We start from the raw sequence: 13380 nt of genomic DNA, 5'->3' as shown, positions 1-13380 counted from the left end.
CTGAACCTCTGGTCACCTATCCTCTGTGCCTGAGTGGAACAGAAAGTATGTCCTGCTCTAAGACTAACCACCTTTCTAGGAAGGTGGATGTCGGCTTGGAATTCACTCATTTTAGATAAGTACCTACCTTATCGTGGCTTGGGATTTAACATCACGACTTTGGCTAGACAGTCAGACAGGAGTGCAATACTGGTGTATTTTGAAGTCTGAGATACTTGGCTTTGGGTATCCTGATATGTATCCACATATGTATGTGTGCACATATGTTCATGTAGAGACCACAGGTGAACACTAAGTGCCTTCCTGCACCTTCCTCCAATGTTCTTTGTCTTATGCTTTGACAGCATCTTCCAGTGAACCTGGAGTTTGCTGATTTGGATAGACTCGCTGCCCAGCAAGTCCCAGAGATCCTTCTGTCTCCATTTCTTTAGCATTGGGATTACAGTTATGTGCTGCCCTGCTTGGCATTCTTACCAGAATTCAGGGGACCTGAACCCTGTTTTGCATGCTCTCATGGCAAGTAGTTTATTGCCGAGTCATCTGCTTAGTTCCTAGATGTACATAGTTGATTTTTTTTTATGGTTTTTCTACCAGACAGTATATCATACACTTACATGATAAAAGAATTTCTTTTTTATTGTTAATGCATGTCTGTGCATATATGCACATGCATGCGCACTTGTATGTGTGTATGTGTATATAAATAGCCTTAAATATCATCCTCAGAAACTCCATCTTTTTTTTTTTTTTAAGAGAATGTTTCTCATTGGCCTGGAGCTTACCAATTAGATTAGACTGGCAGGCTAGTGAGCCTGGGGGGATCTTCCTGTCTCACATCTCAGCGCTGGGATTACAGGTGTGCCTCAGCAAGGCAGGACCTTTACCAGCTGAAGTATCTCTCCATCTCTGTACAGTAAAGAAGATGAGCCACAAGTAATATTTATCCAAACTTTCAACTTCCTCTAAGCAAGGGACTTTTAATGTATGTGTTCCAAAATCCTGGACACACACTAAGCTCCTCCAGCTGGCTTCCCTGACAGTTGGGTTGATGCTGGTGAACTGTGGGGGAGAAGCCAGCCATTTATCCTGACAGTTGATTCCCGGAAAATCTAACGTCGCTTTTGAGGGGACTTGGGAAGAGCAGCAGTTTCTTCTGCTGAATCTCCTTTCAATTAAATTCTCTCTTGGTCTTCAGTAACCTGGAGTGCTTGGTAAACTGAGTTCCCAGGCTATTTGAGGACCATTTAAAGAAAAGAAAAGAAAAGAAAAGAAAAGAAAAGAAAAGAAAAGAAAAGAAAGGAAAGGAAAAGAAAATGAAAGAAAGAAAAAAGAAAAGTAAATTTGAAGTGTTTGGGCTCTTGAAAAGATGTAGCTGTGGAGGATCAGAGTCCTCAGATTTTGTGGCTTGGTCTGAAAGTCCAAGAATTAAAACGTTGACTTAACATTTCACCACATTTTCATTAATTTAAATCTGTAAGTAATATTCATGTTTTCTGTGGTTTTGTCTGAGGGAGTGTGATAAATTTTCTTAGAGCTACTGCTTTTCTGTTCATATTTCTGAAGGCTTCCTAATTTGATCCCATGTTTTTAAAAGTGTAAATGATTCATATTATCTTTACGTCAGTGAAGATTAGCCTTTGTTCTTATGGTCCTGGCCTATTATTTTGCGTCTTTTATTTGGTATTCAGACTCTGGGTCTTGATTTTCATTTCCCTTTAGATCTTTAGAAGGCACAGTATTTGCTTTAAAGTAGCACGGCTAACCCCATGTTTTCTCTGTGCTAACAGAATCGAGCTCTTGTGAGAAGGAGACGGGGCCCTTCTGCTTTCTCATGTTTGCCCTTCCCATTAATTCCTCCAGTCACAGTTCCTAAGTCTATGTTCATATCATATTGCACATGTTGCCTCTGTGAATGTTTTCATATTTCCTTTATCTTTTAGCCTGAGTAAATAATGAAATCGTGTTTTTCTTTTGGAGATGGCTTTGCAGTTATTTCATTGTTTTGTACAGTAGAGGATGCCTTTTATTTATGTATTTATTCCTTAAATTCATTTGCTTATTTGTTTTGTATGTACATATGTGTGTGTCAGTGCCATGTGTGTGCCTGTGGCAGTCAGAGGACAACTTTCAGGAATCAGTTGTCTCTTTCCCCCACATGGGTCTGGGGTTTGAACTCAGGTTATCAAACTTAGTGGCAAATGCCTTTACCCACTGAGCCACCTCACTAGCTAGAGGATGCCTTCTAATTGTATTGACTCCTGAGTGAAATTTTACCTGTTTGGAGTTCTTGAGTTTTATTTTCATTCTCAGTGTCCTAGAGGCATCCCATTAGTTCTTAAAATTTAATATTATCAGCCAGGCATGGTGGTGCACGCCTTTAATCCCAGCACTTGGGAGGCAGAGGCAGGCGGATTTCTGAGTTCGAGGCCAACCTGGTCTACAGAGTGAGTTCCAGGACAGCCAGGGCTACACAGAGAAACCCTGTCTCGAAAAACCAAAAAAAAAAAAAAAAAATTAATATTATCATGAAGAAGTCATGCAGATATTTCCTCCTTTCCTGGTAATTAATCCTGTTATTTCTAGTTTATTCCGCTCCCCTGGCATTTGGAGCAGTCAGAGGGAAATGACCAGTAGAATATGGCAGAGGAGAAGGTATATGACTTCCAAGGTTAGCTCACAAAAGATGTTGAAGATCCCTCCTTGATCTCTTGGGTTACTTGCTGCAGGGTAATCAGTCACCAGGTCGTTAGGACACTCAAGTATCCTCATGGAGAGGCCAAAGTGGAGGGGAACCAATTTGCCAGCGTCAACTTACTTCTCAGGTGGTCACTTGAGTGAGGGTGGTGGTGGAATCCACTGTAGCCATCAAGTCTTTGAGAGCCCCAGATCTCATCAATACTGGATTGTAACCTCATTAGACATCTCCAGGCTGCTCCAGAGCTGACCCACAGGACTTTTTGGAAGCCACTATATTTTAGAGTGATTATTATGCAGTAATATATATCTAATATATGTTATCACAAGTAATATTTTTAGTGCATATTTGTGTGGGATTATCTGGGAATCTATTACATAGCCTTGAATTTTGTTCCTTTACTACTCTAAAACAAATACTATGTTTTTAAAAATTGTGTTACAGACATACTTAGCTTCAATGTATCAGTCTCCCCCCACAGCCTGAAATCAGGCTGAGCAGGCTTGACTGTTATCTCTAGGAGATCACCGGGGCGGAGCCTGCCACCCTATTGTTCTGCCACTCCCGCTGCTGCTATCTGCCGCCTAGCTGTTCCAGAGCCTACATGTGGACTCCAAGGATGATTTGGTGGGAATGGGCCACCCCTTCTTTATAAGCCCGTGTTCCCGGATATTAAAATTGAGCGTTGATCAGAATCTTGACTTAGCTCCATCCTTTCTTGTGCCACCTAGATTCCCTCTTTTCTTCCAGATTCCAAGATGCCTTCCAGGCTCAAACCCGGACATGCGAGCCGCTGGCCGGCCTCAACATGTAAACAAATCGTGATAGCTACTGTAACATAAATCTTGAGTTGTGGATTTATACAAGAAAGGTTTAGCTTTTGTTTCAGGCAAAGTCCAGAAGTTCAGATGAGGTTTGTAGACATGGAGAGCCCTCTCATCTCCAGTCATACAAAGATGATATCTTCCTACGATGGCTTCCAAAGTTACATTGGTGACATAATCTTTAACATGATGGCTTTCATCTTCAATATGTGGCACCAAGGTTTCTGTGATAACACTCAGGAATTTATATTTATTTGTGACAAAGGAAACCTGCTTGCTTTCAAGCCTGAAAACCTGGGACCTTTTGGGAACCTCTCTTGCAGATATATCCTTAGTGCCAACCTGCTCTGTTGCTGTGGAGAGCTTTGCCAGTTTTCTCATAATTCATTCATTTATTCATAAAAGTAACTATGTTCCAAGTACTGAATATGCAGATATGTATGATAAAATGTCTGCCCCAGTAAATTAAAACAATTTTTTAAAATTGACATGTATTTATTTAGTATGGGTGTATATTCTCTCTGTCTCTGTCTCTCTCTCTCTCTCTGTGCATATATAGGCACACTCTGCACTCAACAGCACTGGCTCCTCTTCTAGAGAACCTGGATTAGATTCTCAGTGCTCACCTGGAGGCTCTCAATCCCAGGGGATCTGATGACCTCTTCTGCCCTCCTCAGACATGGTGCACAGACATACATGCAGGCAAAACACCCATAGGAGAAAAAAAAAGAATGTATGCACCAAGTCTACATCCAACTATGGACAAATTGAGCTGTTATAAAAGAAGGGGATAACAGCAGGTAAAAGGAGGCATTGTTTAAGTGAGTAGGCACAGTCCATAAAGGGCTTTGTCAATGATGGTACGGAATGAAGAATTACTAAAGAGTTTTGAGTGGAGAGAAGACATGATAAAGCCTAGGCAGAAGCTTATGACTAACTTAACCTGAGTGTAAGTCTGTTTTCATACTTAACAAGCTGATTTATCTCTTGTTTAAATCCTCAAGGGCAGACATGAGAACAGATGCGATTCTTTTGCTTCTTTCCATGGGCTAGCCAGATGTGCCTTCTGTTTCCCCCCAGGTCTGCTAGAGTAGGAGAGGAAGCATAGTGAGCAAATCTCCGCTGACCGGGAGAGTCTGCTCTGCCTGAATCATATTCTCCCTTGTTTTTCCTAGAAGTATCCTTGATCTGTCGAGCAGGTCATTTGCTGAGATTTAAAGAACTTTGTAAGCCAGTTCCTCAGTTCATTCACTATTAACAACCAGATTGTATAAACCTAAAAATGGACCAGAGGGTCACATATACTTAAAGCTTATCATTTCCTATTTTGCTATTTTTTTTTTTAGCACACGAATCAGCTTTTTATCACTGTAACAAAATACTGGACACAGGCTATGAGGAAAGAAAAGTTGTGCTGTATGTTAGCTATATGTAGCTTGGCCTTCATTCAGGTCCCCAAACAACTGGAGCAGGGGCTTACCCTGACTCTGTTGCCTGCCTGTGGATCCTGTTCCTCTAATTGGGCTGCCTTGTTTGGCCTCAGTGGGAGAGGAGGTGCCTGATTCTGCAGTGACTTGTGGTGCCAGGGTGGGCTGGTAACTGGGGAGGAAAGGGGTGGAGGGGGGACCTCCCCCTTCTCAGAGGTGAAGGGGACGGAGGATGGGGGAGGGGCTTGAGTAAGTGGGGTTGGTTGAGATTGGGATGTAAAGTGAATGCATGAATGAATGAATGAATGAATAAATAAATGAATGGTAAGAAAAGAAAAGTTTAGCTTGCAGTTTGGGAGGTCTGATGGCAAAGCACTTGTGTCATCTCAACTCTGGTGAGGGCTCTGTGGTAGATGGCAGACAGTAAAAACAGGTGTTGCTGTGAGCAGTTATTTCTCAAGCCAGGGAATAGAGATATCTAGGAGGGGCCACAGTCAATCCTTATGTAACCACTCTCGTGGAAGAACTATCAGGAGGTCACATTAGAACAGTGAAGGAGTCATGTGAGAATGACCTTATGCTACCAGTGAGCTGAGGACCTTCTACTAGTCCCCACCTCTTAAAGGTTCCACCAGCTGCTAATATCATCCCCTTGGGGACCAAGCCTCCCATATCATGGACTGTTGGGGACATTCAAACCATAGTCCCAAGGTTACATATATCTACTGTACATTGCATGTATATTTTATGGTAGGGAAACTCAATAATGTGCTACTGGACATCTCATAACTCTGCCAGTGACATCATACTGGACTCAAAGTGGGTAATGGTGGTGGATGATTGTATACAAATCAAGTAAGAAAAACCCATAAGCTAGGAGGGCTTCTTTATTTCAGAGAGAGTTGTTAAACATTAATTAGCATACAACTCTCCCTACCTTTCCCGGGACCCCCAACTCCAAAAGAATAATAATTAGAAACTGAGGCAGTCTTTTTACTCAATTGATAGGTCAAGAGAAAAAACAAAGGTTAAAAGTCAAGTTAGTTTTATTTGTTTTGTTAACAATCTAACGTAGTTATTAGTTCTGACACAGGAGTGGGGAGGGTTGGAAAATACAGATTGAAAAATCCCACCCATCCTCCCAGTGTGGCCGCTCATGAGGGTTTCCCAGTGCGGCTAACTTTGAGTGCATCTCTTAGCTCCTCCAAGTGCGGCTAACCTTGAGTGCATCTCTTAGCTCCTTCTTACGTTTCTCAGATGGCAGGGAGCACACACAGATGGCAAAGGAGCTAGTTCCTTTTATCTTCAGGCAAATTTCTGAATTCTTCTAGAATTTGTGTTCTGCCCTCGAAACTTCCAGAAGGCAGTAAAAGTAGAGACTCTAGTCTGTCCCCCTCCTCCTGCCCCCACTCTGCCCCCACCACCTGTGTGGCCACTGCCAGAGTTGAATGTCATCTTCTCCTGTCTCTGGGAGCAGCAGTGCCAAAAGAAGTGGGGACTGTGTTATCTTCTTATTTAATAGCTGAATCTAGAATTATGTTTCCTTTATCTCCTCCCTTCCTCCAAAGACATATTTAGTTATACTACAATAATTTCAAGTTAGGGGAACCTCCCTGACTCATCTCTCATAATTTCTAGGTACACACTACATCTTACAGAACATATTTATGCTTAGAGGAGTTTTCCATTCAACCTGTCTCCCCACACTTTTTACCTAGGCTGTACTGGCTTTGGCTGGGCAATTGTTTGTGAATGATAGACATAAAGGGCTTGTCTGGAGTCAGAGGAAGAAGACAGGAGGAGGATGGAGTGGCATAAGAGCTTCTGTTGGGTTCCTGGCTCATTCTCACCCTTTGTGTGCCCTTCGCCCCCTCAGGAACTGAAGAATGGTGGTCTGCACCAGTCTTGCCCACGGCCTTCCCTGGGGACTTCAGCTGAGCAGTTCCTGTGTGCTCAAGTCAGTCTCAGAGGTTGACATATCCTTCCTTGTCTGTACATGAGTTCTGGTAAGATGAACCCCTTAGCATCACTTGCAACAGATTCTCATGGGATGAAAGCTGTTCTTGTGTGTGGTACGATTCTTAGGCCTTCTGGACCATCCCTCATTTCACTTGCTGTCCCACAGTTCATCTGTCTCTCTGGTTAACAAGCTGTGCTTTGTTCAGGAGGGACAAGCATTGGTCCTTAAGGAGTACTTTACAATGTGATCCCTACAGTTTGGACAACGCCTTCTTTCTTCTCTTTTTCTTTTCACATTAGTAAGTTTTTGAGAAGACAAATTAGACCTTGTAAAGGGGGGGGGGTCATATACCCTATCAACCTAGAGAAAACTGTCATAGAGGGCTGAGAAATGATAACGTGGCATCTCCAGAGTTGGGAAGAAAGAGACAGCTGCCACACCTTACAAATGTCAGTGGGTCTTGTGAGTCTCTAAGCCGTCCTGATCTTCAGGAACATTTGTTCAATGCTGTGTTGGATGCATCATCTGACCAGCAAGGGCTAAAGTCATGACCACCAGATAGGTCTTTTTACAAAGCCCCAATGCTAGGGAGCACCCAAACAACTTGACTGAACCTTGATTCTAGGCTTCCTGGTACAGACCTCTCCTGATTGTGGAGTTACTACTGCTATCAAGCCAATGGCTCCTTCTTTTCCTCTGGGAGAAGCCACACTCCTGTTCTCTTGATAGCCAAGGCATCTTTAATTGGTAGGACTATGTGCTCTAGGGGGTTTATCTAATGAGGGACAGAGTTGGAAGTAAAGCTGGACCTAATGGAATCCAGAGCATCATACTCCTGGGTCAGTCATGATTATTTGTCCCCCAAACAGAGGGCAGGGATAAGCTACAAAGAGCACAGACACACAGGTACCTCTGAAGGGACCTGACAGGAGCCCAGCAGCAGCTGAAGAAGAGATGCCGTGTAACAATCACTTAAGTAACTGCCTACCTATCCCCGGGCATTATATGGAATCAAGATTTTGCTGAGTCTTTTCTGAGAAAGATGGCAGCCACCCACCTGTTCTCCATCCTGTCTTACTGCTGTTGGAGGAAGCTCTCAGGAAGTGGCGCCACAAAGCAGGCTCCAAGTGTGGCAGCCAACTCATGGGTTTCCATAACCCTGGAGGTAGCAAGGCAGTAGTGCCATTACCTGTTTGTAGACAGGAAATGGAGGTATAGAGAGGGTAAGAGGCAGTGATGACATAGCCACTAACTGGCAGAAGTAGGAAGAAAGTCCCTGTTGTTGGTGCCTGTGTCTGCTTCTTCCAACCTATATGCCTTTCTGTTGGGAAGGGCAAAAGGAAATGGCAGGATATGTGAGGCTCCAAGCAGGTGTGGGCAGGGAAGCTAGACACTGCTTCCTTCATGCGAGGTAGTAACTCGCTAGTGTCCAGCCAAGGCAAGGAGGCCAGCACCCCTCCCTCACAGCTCTGCAACTGGTTCCAAACACCACTGGCAACATCACCTTAAAACAGGATTTTGTTCTTTTTAAAATTTGGTCTTAGTTGAGGTGCCCAGCTTGAACTCTCTCAGCCTTGAGAAAGAAGGTTCTTTTAAAATGGGAAGCATAACTATAGGGTGAGAGGGCGGCCTGTGGGGGTCAAGAACACTCTGGGGTCTCAGGCTTGGGATTTGGTTACCATTCTCATGGTACACGGCAGGGTCTGTGCCTGGATGCTATTGACTGGTGGGGTCAGATTCCAGCAGTAAGCAGAAAGTCCCGTGCCGAGCAGGTGGATGTCTCCTTCTACTCACTGTTCATTGCCTGAAACATTCCTCCACTGAAAGTTTGTTACTTTGGTTTTCTAGATACATATATAGTTAGTCCTTTTCTTTTAACGATAGATTTCCTAGGCATAATTATAAAAAAATAAAACCAAACCATTTAGTGAGTTTATCTTTGAAACTGTTATGGCTGAGAATGTGGCACCAGGCAATGAGACCTTTCAGAGGGAGGAATAGTTTCTGAAGGCTTATCCAGAGCAAATATGTTAAAATGAAGATGGTAGCCAGAAGGTTGAAAAGGACTTTCTCACCTTGAGTGATGCTGGCAGGCAGTAAGGCCAATCAAAGGGCAGTTTTGCTGGGTACCCTGGTATCCTGTTCAAGTCTCTGCCCTGTTAACTTAGTTTCTCTGCTCCCTACCCATCCTTGGTACGTGGTCCACGAGGCATAGGGTTCAGGTGTGTTCAGACTCTTGACACCATGATCCCATCCTCTACAACGTTTACACTAGAGACTCATGCATTTTAAGCACAAAAAAAGTTACAAAAGAAATCTCATAATATTTTAAGTAAGTGTGCTGGAGAGTTTTATGTCAACTTGACATAAGCTGCAGTCATTTGAGAGGAGGGATCCTCAATTGAGAAAATGCCTCCATAAGATCTGGCTGTAGGTGAACCTGTAGGACATTTTCTTAATTAGTGATTGATATAGAAGGGCCCAGCCCATTGTAGGTGGTACCACCCACAGGCTGGTGGGCCTGGGGTCTATAAGCAAGCAAGCTGAGCGAAGCCATGAGGAGCAAGCATGCCAATAAGCAGTTCCCCTCTGTGGCTTCTGCATCAGCTCCTGCCTCCTGGTTCCTGATCTGTTTAAGTTGCTGTCCTGGTTTCCTTCAGTGATAGATGACAGTGTGGATACATAAGCCAAATAAACCCTTTCCTCCCCAGCTTGCTTTTTGATCATGGTGCTTCACCATGGCAACAGTAACCCAAACTAAGACTGAACTTTTATGGTTTTGTGTTGGGCTGCATGCATGGCTATCCTGGGCTGATCAGGAAGCCTCTTGCCATGAATTTCTGCCTTCTTTTTTAAAAAATCAGATAGTTAGATATCAAGGTCACCATCACCTGATTTTATTCATATTATCTAACATCTCTCTCTCTCACATTGCTCTATCTACTGATCTATCTATCCAACTATCATTTATCTATCTATATACCATCTGTTCTGAAAATCAATTGATTGAGTGAAATTGTTCCCTGTGTGAAATATATACATATACTTGATATTTTTTTCCCTGATGGGCTCAGTGAGGTTTGTAGAAGGCTTTTAGGGGATGAGGCCTATGAGAGGCCCCTCTAGGCTCTGCATCTCTTTTAGGGATAAAGCTTGGACTGGGTACTGACTGAGCGTCCAGTTTGTAGGTAATAGAGTAAGACATGTTTTCCCCTGTCACTTTTCTGCTGGCAGTTTTTTGGTGCTCATCGTGTCTGAGCAATGCTTGAGAGCTGCCTCCCTCAGGAGAGGCCTGTGGGCAGATATCTTCCAGTTTGGAACTTGTCCAGCTCCCAGCCCTGGTGAAAGGAGATGCAGATTTTAGGTTGACTGATGTTGGAAGAAGAGAATTTTAAAAAAGGATTTTTGTTGCTTCAGGGAAGAAAACTGCAATTGGCTTGAAAGCCTAAAACCTTTTCATTTCACAGGGAGAGGTCTGATAGCTCACTTGTTCTCTCACTGTGCTCTGGGCTGAATTCTTTCTGATACAAAGGCTTGATTGCTTTAAACTCGGGGGCACAGTGACCCAACAGAAAGGTGAGCAAGAACTCTGGGCATCTCTGGACTGATGACTTAAGACATTTCAAAGTGATAAGATACGGTTGGAAAACCAAAAAAAAAATAGGCCAAGACCATTAAAAAAAATGAGACCAATTTCTTAGCAAATCTGGGCTCATTAATGTAAACTGATATTGCAACTTACTACCACACAGGTTAAATTTGGATACATTGCATTTGGTCCACATATTGTATTTAAAATTAACTTGTTAAAATTCCAATTATATTTTTAATTTGTTTCTTGTAAAACAACAACCAAGAAAAACAAACAAACAAACAAACAAACAAAAAACCAGATGCCCAGGCATCAAGGAAACCACTGCCTGGAAGGGGCAGGCTGTTATCCCCGCTCTCCATTTTTCATGACCCTACCTCTCACTGTCATATTACAGCATGGAAACATTTGCTATTTAAATCACTGGCCTGGGTCCTGTAGGCTTTTGAGTTTGAGATCTCTCATGTAGGGTAGGTGGCGTCTGCTAGTGGACGTGCTGGGGTACAGAATCTCACTGAGTGAGTGAGTGAGCATGAGAGAAGACTAGTAAAAGGTTATGAGGTAATCATGATTCTGACCTGATGGGTTTCCATGGAGAATGGAGGAGGAAAGCAAAGCCCCTATCCCCACCTTCCTAACAGCAGTTGGGATAGAAGACCAGGGCAGGCATATGAAATTAGGAACTTCACTAGGACAGCGGGTTTACCTTGACAGCGCATACAGGTAGGAGAGGCAGTCCCCTAGTTGTACAGCGTGCATTGTTGTAGAACAGCATCTATCAAACCAGGGGTGGGGGTGGACCAAGGGACACATAAGACTCAAAGTATATTGGCACCAGCTGGGTTTATCTTGGTCTGTATTGGCTGGAGGTGGGATATCTTTCTTCTGCACCAGGTCATATGGTGAGATCATCTGACCTGGCCCTGCTACTGGCTTTGCTCAGCCTGCTCAAGGGCCGATTGTCATCGGTTGTCAGCTCCGGACAGAGTGAGGGTGCCTTCTCTGCAGACAGCCCTTGCTTGGTTACCTTTTCAGCTTGCAGCTCTTCTTTCTCATCCTCCTTCCCCACTCCAGGGATCTCTACTCTCTCCCTGTCTGGCACTGCAACTGTCTCCTGCCCTTCTGGGACCACCTTCTCTGCTTCTTGCTTCTTCTCTCCCACTTCCGGTTCCACAGCCTCCTCTACAGGCGGCTCTTCCCGCTCCACTTCCTGGACTCCCACCTGAGCATAAGAAGGCAGGGTTTCTTGGTAACTCCGTGACATATCTGCCAGGGGTCCTGTGCCGATCTTCTCCTCAAACTGACTAAAAGGCTTGGCCGAAAGAGGGCTGGTCTCCACCATTCCAACCTCTGTCAAAGGGAAATAGTGTGATACGATCTTCTCTTCTTCTAGAAGCTGGTAGCCCTTGGCTTTCTGGATGGAGGAAACTGCAATGGAGTGGAGGGACTTCTCAGCAATCTCCCCCAGTGGTTGCTCTACAGGCCTCTTGAAGGCAGACCGGATTCCTTTCATGCCCAGGTGGCTCATCTCCATGATGTTGAGGAAGAGGGACACAAAAGCGACTGATAACATGAAGAGGATGAAGATGGTCTTCTCAGTAGGCCGGGATACAAAGCAGTCTACCACATTGGGGCAGGGCCACCGGCTGCAGCGATAGAGGGGCAGGATGCGGAAACCATACAGGAAGTAATGGCCCACGATGAAGCCCACCTCAAAGAGGGTCTTGAAGATGATGTGGCAGACATAGGTCCTTAGCAGTGTGCCCTCCAGCCGGAACTTCTTGGTGCCTTTGCTACTGCTGCTGCTCTTCCGGATGCTGGCCTGGTCTGGGGCGATTGGTACCCTCTCACCCCCGTTGCTACGTGACTGCTGACAGAGCTCCTCAGCTTCGCGGTCCTTTCGCTTCTCCTCCATGCGAACGTGGTGTACCGCGTGCCCCACGTACATCAGCGATGGAGTGGAGACGAAGATGATCTGCAGGACCCAGAGGCGGATGTGTGAAATGGGAAAGGCCTCATCATAGCAGACATTCTCACAGCCTGGCTGCTGGGTGTTGCATACAAAATCAGATTGCTCATCGCCCCACACAAACTCCGCTGCTGTCCCGAGGATGAGGATGCGGAAGATGAAGAGCACTGTGAGCCAGACTCTGCCGATGACAGTGGAGTGCTCATTCACCTCTTCCAAGATGTTTCCCAGGAAACTCCAGTCGCCCATTGCTCACTACCAAGGAAGCAGAAGGCAAAATCTAATTGGCCACAGTGCAACTCTGAGATGATCTCTTTCCTAGCTCTGGGAGTGACTTTCCTTTTGGAACTGATGGAACAATCATAGTATCCAACAGCCTCTATCAAGTGCCTCATCTGTGCCGACTAGTGCTAAGAGATGAAAGGCATCTTAAAAATGTGTTTAATTCTAATCTACAAAGTAGGGCTACTAACGACACCTGTCCTCATTCACCTCACACGTTGTTTGAAAGGATCCGTGAATCAGTATCTGTAAAACTAGAATTTATTGAGATTCACTGTGGACCTGAAATAGAAAGCTACGGTAACATTAATTTAAATCAAGACCATACGTTGATGGAAGATTCATGAATCCTAATGCTGCAGGCAACCCCATATATACACCCATGGTATATGGGTACCTGGCTTCCAGCAACTAACTATCTTTCTTTCTTTCTTTCTTTCTTTCTTTCTTTCTTTCTTTCTTTCTTTCTTTCTTTCTTTCTTTCTTATATGTAAGTACACTGTAGCTGTCTTCAGACACTCCAGAAGAAGGAGTCAGATCTCATTACAGATGGTTGTGAGCCACCATGTGGTTGCTGGGATTTGAACTCAGGACCTTTGGAAGAGCAGTCAGCACTCTTAGCCATCTCACC

The 13380-nt window shown here is 44.4% G+C and overlaps 1 protein-coding gene across 1 annotated transcript; it reads right to left on the bottom strand.

The window, feature by feature from the left end:
• Nucleotides 1-11345: 11345 nt before the first annotated feature.
• Gja8 (gap junction protein alpha 8) lies at nt 11346-12716 on the bottom strand. The gene has a single exon (XM_021158348.2). The coding sequence runs from the start codon at nt 12714-12716 to the stop codon at nt 11394-11396; it is 1323 nt and encodes a 440-aa protein (XP_021014007.1). The 3' UTR covers nt 11346-11393.
• Between the last annotated feature and the right edge of the window lie 664 nt (nt 12717-13380).

This window comes from Mus caroli, unplaced genomic scaffold, assembly GCF_978045245.1.
Source record: "Mus caroli unplaced genomic scaffold, Mus_caroli_1 scaffold_3, whole genome shotgun sequence".
NCBI lineage: Eukaryota > Metazoa > Chordata > Mammalia > Rodentia > Muridae > Mus > Mus caroli.
Note: the sequence above shows the minus strand (reverse complement) of the source record. Positions and strands in the feature narration are given on the sequence as shown.

Excerpts from the sequence above, each read along its gene's own strand:
- Gja8 (XM_021158348.2), bottom strand. The coding sequence starts at position 12,716 with ATGGGCGACTGGAGTTTCCTGGGAAACATCTTGGAAGAGGTGAATGAG.